This window comes from Zonotrichia leucophrys, chromosome 9, assembly GCF_028769735.1.
Source record: "Zonotrichia leucophrys gambelii isolate GWCS_2022_RI chromosome 9, RI_Zleu_2.0, whole genome shotgun sequence".
Classification (NCBI taxonomy): Eukaryota; Metazoa; Chordata; class Aves; order Passeriformes; family Passerellidae; genus Zonotrichia; species Zonotrichia leucophrys.
The window spans coordinates 2,661,913-2,674,648 of record NC_088179.1 but is presented as its reverse complement, the minus strand read 5'-3'; the positions used below and the strand labels follow the sequence as shown (position 1 = coordinate 2,674,648).

At 37.5% G+C, this 12,736-nt stretch overlaps 1 protein-coding gene across 5 annotated transcripts in view; it reads left to right on the top strand.

The window, feature by feature from the left end:
- Window positions 1-12,736, top strand: part of PER2 (period circadian regulator 2) — a 48,817-nt gene that overhangs the window by 18,169 nt on the left and 17,912 nt on the right. For all 5 annotated transcript variants that reach the window (XM_064720887.1, XM_064720886.1, XM_064720888.1 and 2 more), the window contains 8 exons: window positions 1,629-2,118; window positions 2,870-2,938; window positions 6,017-6,171; window positions 6,690-6,811; window positions 8,311-8,512; window positions 10,028-10,079; window positions 11,382-11,524; window positions 11,723-11,801. In XM_064720887.1, the coding sequence (XP_064576957.1) occupies window positions 1,847-2,118; window positions 2,870-2,938; window positions 6,017-6,171; window positions 6,690-6,811; window positions 8,311-8,512; window positions 10,028-10,079; window positions 11,382-11,524; window positions 11,723-11,801 (1,094 nt within the window). In that variant the 5' untranslated portion in view covers window positions 1,629-1,846. The remainder of the gene's footprint in view (window positions 1-1,628; window positions 2,119-2,869; window positions 2,939-6,016; window positions 6,172-6,689; window positions 6,812-8,310; window positions 8,513-10,027; window positions 10,080-11,381; window positions 11,525-11,722; window positions 11,802-12,736) is intronic.

Genomic DNA, 12,736 nt, shown 5'->3' with positions numbered 1-12,736 from the left:
TATTATGTATTTTATATATATTATACATATTATATATTTTATATCTATTATATATTTATTTTATATATATGTGTTGTATATTTAATATATAATATATATTAAATATATATGTTATATATGATATATAATTTTCAAGTGAATTATAATAATATAATTCACTCGTTAATTATATACACCTATAATTACTCACCTATAATTCCCTTGTGAATAAACTTGTAAGGAAAGAAAATTATTTATATCTTTATAATATTGCTGATAGCTTAAGTGAATGTCCTTAAACTATATTTTAAATGAAAGCAGATATCTTGCATATTATTTTGACCAAATGAGGAGACTAAGTAGTGTTTTCTGGAAAATGCAAAATAAATGTGAAATGTCTGGAAAAACATCAATTAGAAGGGTAAGAAAATAGCTTCCATGTGGTGTTGCTTTGGAGGGAGTTGAATCATGGTGTGTTTTAAATTACTGTTGTGAATGTTTTCCATTACAGTCTTTTCTTAAATACCTAAAGATTTATTTATTTGTGTTTAAGACAAAACTGCTGTAGTTAATATTAACAAAACTTGGCTGTTAATTTTTTTATTCACTGTCATTCCTGTCAAAGTTTTATTAGTTAATAATTGTAATGGTGAATATTTTAAAGGAACAAAGAGGAAGGAACATACATGGTTCTGTTGTCATGAAAACAACAGAGATTCTCAACAAAGAATCTTAGTTCATAGTTTTACACTCTTGTTGTCTCTGACTTGCTGAAATGGATGAGGATGTGAGTCAGATTAAATACAATCTTTTTAAAACATAAAGTTGAACTGGTCTCCAGTGCTTCTCTTTTGATGATACTTCAATATTGGTCTGCCCTTGATTCCCCTCTGTATACACTCTGATTGTTGAGCCTGGTGCATCAGAATTTAGTTTAAAAGCAGGGATATTGGGTGGTTTTTGTTTTAACCTTCCTTTTCCAAGCAATTTTTATCATTCCCCTCAAATTAGTGGTAATTAGTAGATAAAATTCTTCTCAGGTTTATTCATGCCTTAGAATTTTTGGTGGTGGTGATTAGCTGTGTTTGTGTGTTGAGTTTCCCTGTTCCTGCTGCATGTTCTGTCTGCTCACCTACCTGGCTTTTGTATAGAGAAAGAAATGAAGAGTGCAGTAGTGTTCCTTCCCAACTGATTTAAAAAAAACAAACTCCAATATAAAACAAAAGACCAACCCAAATTACCTCCAAACTAAGCAAGCAATGCTCTGATGTCTGAATAGGGTTTTTTTCCTTTATCAAGGTAAACTGAAAATCTTAATAGCTATAATCCAAATCTAGGCAGCAATACTGACAAGTGTTAAGTAAGAAAATAGAAAACAAGGGACTATGTGATCTTTTCAGGAGTTTTTCCATGTTTCCATTCAACTTTCCTTCTTATGTGTGGGTTTTTACTAAAAAATAAATACCTTTTTTTGTGATAAAACATTGTGAGATTTTTTTCAATTTAAATGAAACATATCACCATGCAAATACTGAATATATTAACCATGCGTGTAATTTTTTACTTTCTTCAGTCAGTGCAAATTCCAGTTTGTCAGCAAGGCAAACAAGAAAATAATTTTTTTTTTTCTTCCTTCCCTTCCTCCTCAGATTTGTGCATCTGTACTTCCAAACAGAGTTTATACAGAGGGAAAATTCTGAATATGGCTTGATTTGCTCTTGGTCTTGCCAGTGTTTCTGATGAGTGTCCCACGGACTCTGTCAAATTCTGGGGGCTCTCCTCTAGCACTGAGGAGCAGAACCCTGAGCAGCAGCCTGGCATCAGTGGAAACCTTTCTCCATCCTTCTCCTTAAAAAAGCAGCTCAAGATGAGTGACTATCCTGGACTGCCCACTGACCACAGCCAGATGATTGCTGAAGACTCAGAAATTCAAGCAAAGCCTGAACACTCTCATGAAGTTCTTCAGGAAGATATTGAAATGAGCAGTGGCTCCAGTGGCAATGACTCCAGTGGCAATGACTCCAGTGGCAATGACACAAATGAAAACTATTCAAGTGGGCATGATTCTCATGGTCATGAATCTGATGAAAATGGGAAGGATTCAGCAATGCTCATGGAATCTTCAGACTGTCATAAAAGGTAGTAGCTCTTATTAAATACATTTCACTTTTATTTTTGCCCCTAAAGACTTTTTACATTTGAATCAATATTTCTGAATAATAACTAAGGTATAAAGCCTCTTCAGCAGGGAGCTGAGTGTGCTGCTTAAGTTGTACTCTCATGTGGTGTAAATTATGTAGTATAAATCTTAAAGAAAAGGTCTCTGGTGTTGGTGTTTGCATTGCCAGCATAATTTGCATCTTTCTTCTCATCACTGAGTGTTTAACTTGCCTTATTTATTTATTTTCTTGTAAACCAAGTCCTGTAATTGTATGTCAAAACCTGTCAGTTAATTCTTATGTGTGAGGGTACAACCATGCTATTTTAATCTTTTCAGTAGTAGTTTTGTGGACAGAGCAAAGCTGTGTTAAGAACCATCTCTCTAGTAGTCCTGTGAGACCAGGGTGTTGGGACTCAGTCATCCTTGTGGCTCCTTTCCCACTCAAGCTGTTCTCTGCTGCTTAGATAAATGGTTACAGCTTTAGTGCACATTTGTTGTACCATGCAGAAGCTTTTAAAATTTGGGGGTTGGGATTTTGGGGTTTTCGTGTTGGAGTGATTTCTTTTGTGGGGTTTTTTGGTGGGTTTTTTTGGTGTTTTTTTGGGTTTGGGTTTTTTTTTTTTTTTTTTGAGGTAGCCAGTCATTACTAGGAAAATAAAAAACTACAATGAACAGAACTTTGTTGTTAGGTTTTCAAATATTAATCTTTTTCTCTTTTCCTTATTCCAGTTCAAGCTCAAATGCATTCAGTCTGATGATTGCAAACTCTGAACACAATCAGTCCAGCAGTGGATGCAGGTAAATTAATGGGCATGTATTTTTCAGTAATATGCTAAATGCTGAAAACTAAATAATGTCGTATTTTGGTTTTTTTGTTTTGTTTTGCCTCAACCTGGATGACTACACCAGAAATCCTGTCTTTGATTTCTTCCTGTCCATAATCAGTAGCATCTCATATTAACCACTTGATTAAATTAGAGCTTTTTGTTGATGTTCCTTGTGAGTTGTGTGGTAACCTTTGAAGTTGTGTTACTTTGTTTTGATTTGGTGCCTTAAGTCTGTAATTTTGGTTTTTTGTGGGTCCCTTTGAATAATGCTGAGGTTTTGTAGCTTTGAATTTTTTTTTGCTCTTCAGAATTTAGTCTGGACTTGGTGGTGTATTAACATCAGAATCCACCATTGAGCTGGGTTATCCCTGGTGTCCAGCAGCTGTATCACCTGCCTCTCCTGTGTTCCATTTGCTGGGATCCAAGGCCCCAGGGTGTGAGGATAAATGATTCACAAACCCCAGCTGCAGGAATGAATCCCTCTGTGTGAGCTCTGCTTTTGTCCCTGATAGCCTTGAAGAGCCTGGTAGATTGAAGGCTCATATTTAGACACTTCAGAGTACCCTGCTGCACTTGTTTTAAGTCAACTTTTTTTAAGTCAACTTGTTGATTTAAGTCAACTAAGTTGACTTCTTTAAAGTCAACTTTTAAGTCAGATCAAGAGATCAAAGCTTGGTCCTGAGCAGATCAAAGATATCTAGCCTAGAGCATGTTGATGTTAAGACCCATATCTAAGACCTGCCTACTTGAATGTGTTTCTACCTGATGCAGTTCCTGGAAAAGTGGCAAATTCAAATTACTCCCATGCACCATTTGGTTTGTGTTCACCATATTTTCTGTGTCTGCCTTGCATGCATCTGGAGATTTTGTTCAATTCTGTATTTGCAAATGGAAATTGTGATCCAGACTTTATGTTGCTTAGTGTGAAAGAGTGAACCAAAGGCATTCCTTAATCTTTGTTTCCCATTGATTTAGTTTTCTTCACTGTGAAATTTTGGAGGGTTTAGTTGCTACAGTTTTTTTGGTGTTTCAGTTTTAAATTTTATTAATAGCTCTCTGCTCAGAAATAATTAAGAATCCAGATGGTAGTGTGTTCTCCCCAGCCATCAGGGTTACAGAGCAAAATTGGATCATTTGGGAATGGAAGACTGAAGATATCTAGAGAATGATCTTCAAAGAGAAGACTAAAGTAGTCTGACAAACTACTTACCTTTGTAGGCTTAATCTTTGATTCAGACTGCTGGGGTTTGCATTCAGTATCAGTGCCAACCAACAACTCTAGTTTAATATCTGTAGGTACCTTTCCAATTTGCTGTCCACAAAAAGCAAAATTAAAAACTCCTATCTTTATAAACTTGCTTATTCTGTCCTGTGGCTGCCTGCTGTGCCTGATGCTCCAGCTCTCTGGAAAAACATTCTGGAGTTGTGTAACTTATTTTCCAAAAATGTCCATCTTTTGTATTTGCTGCTGCTGTAGGCTGATTTGGAAAGGTTTTTTTCCTTGCAGAAGAATCTGACCACTCTCATGAAGCAGCCTGTACTCTGAGAGTACAAACCAGCAGTATGCTCAGTTATTTCATAATCTTTCCTCTCTTTTTCCCTACTGCCAGCATGAAGGGTTCTTCTATGAAACTGTTAACAAAGCCCTGTTTGATTGCAGCAGTCCAAGCTGTCAAGCCACGTTGTACACATGGTTTTAATACACAGCATGAACATCATGTTTCCCAAGGGAGTGCTGCAGTCTTTTGTTTGATCCCTTGCCATTATTTCTTGGTACAAAATGACCAGTGAGTAAATGAACGCTGCGTGTCTCGCAGTGCTCTGTGATGGAAGCAAGAACAATGTGTATTCTCTAGCACAGCTTTGTCACTTTGCAAGCATTTTTGGTGAAATACACCCAACACCTGTCAGATGATTTATCTACCTTTTCAAACACTTAAAACTTCTCAGAAAAATTATCACAAATCCTCTTGAAAATTACTTGGCAGCTGAAGCAGCTTTTCTGGCCACTTCAGTCAGGCAGTGCAGTTGCCAGGTCGTTGTTTCTACAGCAGTGCCCAGGGTAACTTCTTACAGATTGCCAGCCAGGACAATCAGGTGTTAAGAAAAGACCTTCCTTTGGAAGGGAAAAAAATTCAGAAGTATTTAAGAACAGCTCTATAATCCTCTTGATCATTGTGAATGGTCAGCTTTTAAAATCTCCAATGCGAAAGGCAAGGTGATTTATCATTTTAACTCCTTCCTGCCCATCTGCCATCCATCTTTGCTACTCTCTCCCTCACTTCCCTCACCTCCTTTTCTCTTCCTTTGTGACTGTATCAGCACCTCAATAATGGGGAGAGATCCCAGGAACTGGAAAGGAAGGTGACAACTTTCTGTATTGGCAATGATGGTCTCTGTAGTTTGTCCTTGTCCACTGAGACAGCTCTTCTGAACATGCACCTGAGACCTGTGAATGCAGCTTCTGTCTCCAGCCTCCTGATTCTTTCCCTTGCAAATTTAGTCAGAGTTTCCTCATCTTATTTAATGTGTTGCCATGCTTAGATGGGATGGATTCAAAGGATTTCTCCATTTGTTTTGTTAACTTGATGCTCTCCCGCTGCCATTCCCTTTTCAGGGACCATTCTTAAGGGAATCTACTTGAACAGGAGGTGAAGAGTTGAATGGACCTCCTGCTTCTCTCCTTTGGAGTCCATGAACATTTCTGAGTTTGATTTTGAAAGGAGCTAAGGGAAATACCACTAAAAATGAAGGAGAGGGGCTGTGGCAAAAAAAAACAAAATAAATTTTCTGTTGCTTGGGCATATGTACTGTTGTCCATTTTACAGTTACATTCCAGGTGGTGGTAAATCTTTCATTTTAAATGGTCACATAAGAATTTCCTTAAGTTCTGGAACATGATACTGAGTGAGTACTGGCAAAGTTAATGAGGCTGGTGATAGAAATTGATGTTGGTGATAAGTGCCAGAGTGTGTTTGGGCTTCTCTGAGGGTGATGTGTCACTTCAAGCATTCAAGTGATGTTGTGGTTTTTGTTTTTCATCTTACAGTAGTGAGCAGTCCACTAAAGCCAAAACACAAAAGGAATTGCTGAAAACACTGCAGGAGCTGAAAGCTCACCTTCCTTCTGAGAAGAGAGTCAAAGGCAAATCCAGTGTCCTAACGACATTGAAATATGCCCTTAAAAGCATCAAACAAGTTAAAGGTAATGAAGTGTGATGCTGCCTAGATAATGCCAACCTTGCTAAGTGAAACTTTAAAAATAGGAGTTTAAACAAACATAGCCCTACAAAGAGAGCTGTACTATGGCTGAAAACTTTCCTAACCAGATATTTTCATGTTGTTCCTGTTTGTTGGCTTTGTTAACTTTTGTTCCTTTGGGAGTTGAAGCAGCTCTCTAGAGGCTTGATGTTTTAGTGCTGTTTGGTTGAGTTAGAAAATTGATTTGAAAACAATTTACAGTTTCATACTGTTTGAGCTGTCGACAGACTACAATATGTGACCATTCATATATGGGTAGATTAAGATGTGTACTTTTGTTTGAGTTACTGATTAGGAAGCTCTACCAGGGAAAATGATATATTTGGAATAGTGCCTAGATTTCCCAAATGCCAACTTCACAACTTCTGCATTTATGCCAAAAAATATTTTTGCCATTTACTGCTTCTGGGCTGGATGTTTATTGATAATCTTGATTATAAATTGTTTGTTGTTCTCATGTAGCCAATGAGGAATATTACCAGTTGTTGATGATTAATGAATCCCAACCTGCTGGTCTCAATGTATCATCTTACACAGTGGAAGAGGTGGAGACTATAACCTCAGAATACATCATGAAAAATGCGGTGAGTATGGTGCCCTGAGTCTCAAGTGTGGATTGAAAATGTTTCCTGGAACTGGAATTCTCAGGCATGCCTCCTTCTTACAAGGGAAAGGTTGGCAGCTAGGCCACAAAACTGAAGAAAGTGCCTTTTGCCCCTAAGGGGATGTGAAGAAACTCTGAGCCTTTTCAGATTTTACAAACTTGTTTCTGTTGGTTAGGTGGGAAATAAGAAGCTTGACCTCCCTGATCCCCTGAATGGTTCCTCGTGCCTGGAGGTGGTGGTGTGACAAATCTCTGTGTCCATGTGAAACACATCATTAGGTTTCACTTCAGTGCAATTGCAAAAGTTGGAGAGTTAAATTTTTTTCCAAATTTTGCTCGAGGCACACAGTGAATCACTTCAGCTTATTCTTATACTAGAGGCTATTTTATGTTTCACCAGTTTTATGTTAGTGTGACTGAAGAGTGACAAAAGTATTGGAATCACTGTGTCCTTTTCTGTGAGATTTGTCTGGTCTTTGCAACTGGTACAGGCTTTCTGTGGGGTCCAGAGATGCTGTGTTCTCATAGAGACAAGAACAGCTAGGACCATCACTGGAGTTCTAGCAGTGAAATGATAACCTGAATGATTTTTTAAATTATATTTATTTCCATATTACTAGTATTTTAGGAATAAGTTATGGAGTCTTCAAAAAATAATGGCATCTAAATGTATTGGACTATCTTCTATTTTTTTGAGCTGCAACCTCTAAAGTCTGAACTCTGTAAAAGAAGAGCATGGTGGGGGATATTCCATAGCTTGAAGTAGGTGGGTTTTGTTGAACCTGTGAATAGTAAAGGCTGCCCACAAGGTGAAACAAATAGGAAGTGTAGAGTACAACTGATAAATTTAGCCAAATACCATAAACATTGTTCAATTAATGATTATCTGTTTGTGAAAGCTGTGTTGTGCTGGCAGCTCTTCAGTTCCTGTGCAGTGTTTGTGAGTGCAGCACTCAGGGTTGTGACGCAGGGAGCTCCTCTGTGGCAGGAAGAGAAACAATACAAGTGTGTGGGACTTCTTCCCACCTGTATACTCATTATTTTTACCAAGTGGTTTAGAGCCCTTTTTTCACTTTTTGTGAACGGACTAGCTAACACAGCCTTTCAAAAACACCTGAGTTTCATACATGTAAATCATGTCTGTAACAAGCACAGGGAGAATGTGAAGTTGTATAGCTGGAAGGTCATTAATTCTTAACTTGTAAATTCATTCTGCATCACAGAACTGTAGGCAATGATAATTAGGGCTTGTAACTCAGTAAATAGTAGTGTATTATTCTTACTGCATAATTGAAAAATATTCTGTGTCTACTTAATGAGCAGATTCATTGTGTTCAATATCTGTAATAAAATTAAATTTCCTTAATTCTCATTTTGAACTTACTGATGTTTTTATATCTTAAATCTTTTTCTCAGAAATACATGCTGCACTGAAGAATCTTTCAAACAGTCTAAATAATTTGAGATTTTTATTTTTAGGATATGTTTGCTGTAGCTGTTTCTTTGATAACTGGGAAAATTTTATACATCTCTGATCAAGCTGCTTCTATTCTCCGCTGCAAGAGGGGCTATTTTAAAAATGCCAAATTTGTGGAGTTCTTGGCACCTCAGGATGTCAGTGTGTTCTATACTTCTACCACTCCCTACAGATTGCCATCATGGAACATCTGCAATAGAGCTGGTGAGTGGGCTCAGCAGCAGATACTTTTCTGACCTTCTTGCAGGCACACAAATGCAAATACTGGAACTGATTTTGAATGTCCTTCATCCTTCCCCATCACTTCCTGAGGGTATAGCACAGGGGCATTATTAGAACACCTCTGAACAGCTCTGGGTGTACAAATCTATTCTATAAATCAGCAAGTCTTGTCTGTTGGTTAAAAGTCTTCTCAATGTCATTATTTATCAGTTCTCATTCCCCTTTCAGCCAGATGAAGAATGAAAACAAAGTAGGAATTCATGCTGAATGGTGAATTTACTTTTCAGTTGTACTAGCAATCAAATGAAAACAATTTTTCTTCACATTTTCTCTTCCTCGAGTGTAAAGGGGACAATACTCTGTCTCCTTCCTTTTAAAATAGATTTGAACACTGGACACCTTGGTTATGGTGTAGAAAAAAAGTATTTGAGCTGTCATCACTGACACTCACCAAGTGTAATCACAGCTCTCTTCTTCTAGCCTTAGAAAAATTATATTAGGATAATTAATGGTGAAAGATCAGGTGTCTCAGGGCACTTGATATTTGTTTGTGGTAGGATTGTTTTACTCATGTACCTGCAGCTGGTAGTAATTGAGAAATATCTGCCAACTGTTTCAACTAAATTCTTGAAATTCAAGGTCTGCTCTAAATGTTTGAAATTCCAATGCGTTGCATACTAAATCTGTGAAGTAAAGCCAGGGTGTGAACCATATTTAATCTGAAAAAACAATCAGCAGTAAACATGTGCTAAGCAATGCAAACATAAAGCAGGTCAAAAGGGACCTTGTGAGGTCTCCAGTGCAACCTGTGGCTCAAAACAGGGTCAGTGGTAAATGATATATAATCCTAATTACTTAGTTAGGCAGGAGTTTTTTTGGTTTTGATTTCTTGAAACATTTTCTGTAGCTTTATTATGTTTGTGTACAGCTTCAAATTTAAAAAATGCAGCAAGTAGAAGTGAGCACACTCTCTCATGTATCAGTTGCCAAACAATATAATATCCAAAATATTGTACACTGGAGTCCTTTGAAATGCCAGAGCTTCCCTTGGGAATCAGTGTGTGGCTACTCTGGAAAAGGAGGGAAATAAGCTTAAAACATGAGAAGAAGTCTTCAGGAAAAAGAGAGAAGAGGGGTGCTAGAATTGTGTTTGGTGGTCAGATTTGGGGTCCTAGATAGCTACACATTTTTGATCATTGGTATAAAGTACTGTGAAAATGTTGATAAGAGAAGCAGCTCAAACTGGAGAGCTGTTTAGATATGTTTAAGAAAAACACTTGATAAACAAAGAGCTGTGATTCACATGCCAGCCTCAGAATCTGAGTGATGTTCAGATTGAGTTGCTTATGATGTACATTGTTTAACCAGTACATATGGAGACTTCAGGGAAAGCTTAAACTTAAGAAAAATGTATTATCTAAGAAAAAATTCTTACACTGAATATCATCATCTTCTAGTAATTTGTAACTTGTTATGAAATATGTTTAATATTTCTAGAGTCTTCCACCCAGGATTGCATGGAAGAGAAATCTTTTTTCTGTCGCATCAGGTAAGACAATATTGTAAAGCTTAGTGTTGTGTTATGAAACCAAACATTACATGAGTATTTGACTTATATAAGAACCATATGGTTTGAACATTTCATGCTTTTTCACAATGTGATTGTAAAGCAAAACATATCCACATCCTTGAGTTGATGAGCTACAGAGAAAACTGAACTGATTTGGGGAAGTTCCATCTTGGGAGTTAATCCCTGTGAGTACTGACCTTTGTGCCATAAAGGGAGGTGGTGCAGCTCTGGAAAGCCTTTGGGTCATGGAAATAGAACTGTTCAGCACCTGCCTCAGTCTCCTTCATTCTAAAAATCCAATGGCTCAGATTTATATCAGCTTTCCCCAAGAAGACACCCCAGGGTTACTTGACTTGTCTCTTTTGTCCTCTGGTTAATAGAGGACACAATCCTTTGGTTTGCTTTTCTTCCTTCTTTTCCTGCCCCAATCACTCTTCTTTAGTTTTGGGGGTTTTTATTTATTTAGGAAAAGCTGGCAACTTAGTTCATGGTCTTTCTTGTGCACTTTGATTTCTTGATGCTTACTGCCTCTCTGGCAGCATTTCTGAAGCAAAAATAGTGGCTCCAATTATTTAATTACTTCTGGAGTAAATAAATACTTATTATTGAGGTATGAATAAACTTGAAATGAATTGGAGGTAATGCAGAGCTCCAGAGTGTTGCATTGGATGTGCTGTAGAAGTACTGCTGGTGTTACTGGAGATTTATTGTCCAATAAACACTGGTTTCAAAAGCTTTACTTTTATTTAGCTCTGCTGTTATAAACTTATTACAACTGATTCTTCTTTGTTCACTGTGTAAATGGTTGTTGTTTTCATTACTATGTTTGCATTCTGGTTAAGCAAACACCTGTTATTAGATATTGAGTCTTCACTGCTTCTAAACTGGAATAAATATTGATTAAAAGATGACCTTTGTGTTAACTCAGGGGATATAGCAGTCTTCATAAAAAAGCCTTGTAAACTCATCCTCTGAAGGAGAACAAAGTAACTTAATGTGTTGTGTGAGCTGGTTTTCTGTCAGACTTCCATGTCATGCTGCTGTGGGTATTGTTTCATGCAGTAGAGAGAACAGCACAATCTTTATGGAATTGCTATGCAAAGGATACCATCAGAATGAGGTTCTCTTCCACCAAAAATAAAAGTCAAGCTAAGATCTTGGGTGCTATTTTAGTAGCTAACATGCAGTTCTTGTGTCATGAGGGAAATACAATGCATAAATTAAACTTGTGTTCAGTGTAAGATGAATCTGTTGAAATAATTAACTCTCTTTAATTATTAGTGCGGGGAAGGAGCGGGAAAATGAGATTTGCTATCACCCATTCCGGATGACTCCCTACCTGATCAAAGTGCAAGACCCAGAAATAGCAGAAGACCAGCTCTGCTGTGTGTTGCTTGCAGAAAAAGTCCATTCTGGTTATGAAGGTAATCCTTGAGTGCACAAAGACTAGCTTGCTTTCCTAAAAACAATGTGTTCAAGCTTTATTAAAGTGAAAGAGAATTGTTTCTGTTCTCTGTCCTTGCTGCTTTCCTGTATGCTCTTGGCCAGAATTTTGGATTGGCAGCTTGAAGATTATGGATGCAAAACTCCCAATTGCTAATATGCTTTTATTTTTCTCTCAGCACCCAGAATTCCTCCTGACAAAAGGATTTTTACAACTACGCACACACCGACCTGTTTGTTTCAGGATGTAGATGAAAGGTAACTTAAAAATTATTTTTAAATTTACTCATGAGCAACCTATCCAATATCTTTGCAGGATTTAAGGTGTCTATATGGGGTTAAAAATTATGCAACTGCTGAAGGGTGATTAAGCTAAGAAAAGCACATTCCCCCCTGTTTTCACTATGCATGAGAACACATTACACTGGTATTTAAGTGCCTGCTAACAACTTGTTCTTCCACTTTCCTTCCCTCTTGAGAAATTCTGGACATAAATTCAGTCAATGAACCCATGTTCAAAAGAATTCCTGTGCTACCAAGTATTACCGGTATGAGACATTTAGGTGTGGATTTTTTGGTTTTTTAAGTTTGATTCAGCAAATATGCTGCTGTTGCTCTCTGCTGGCCCAGGTAGAGCTTTTGAATACAACATTAGATCTTCTAAAAAAAAGTGTATAAAAACGATTCAAATTACACTGGCTGAAGGCTTCAAATTGCTTTGACAGTCATAAAAGCTGGTTAGAGTAAGTATTTACATTCTAAATTAGAAACAAAAATGCCACCTGTGATCTTAGTGTATATGCAAAACTTGGGAACTGAGGTCTAAATCAGGCTTTCATAGAATCGTTTAGGTTGCAAAAGACCTCTAAGATCATCAAGTCCTGTCCCTAAATGCCTCATCTGCACATTTTTAAACACCTCTGGGGATGGTGACTGCACCCCTCCTGTGGGCAGCCTGTTCCTTGACAGCCCTTTCCATGAAAAAATGTTTCCTAGTAGCCAATCTAAACCTGCCCTGAGGCCATTTCCTCTTGTCCTGTCACTTATTCCCTGGGAGAATCAACTCTCTCACCCACTTTGCTGTTGTAACTGATGGAGGGTGCTCTCCATCCCCTTGGCCAGATCATGGATAAAGACATTAAACACAATCCTGAGCCCTGGGGACTTGATTGAAAAGAGAATTCACCTATTCC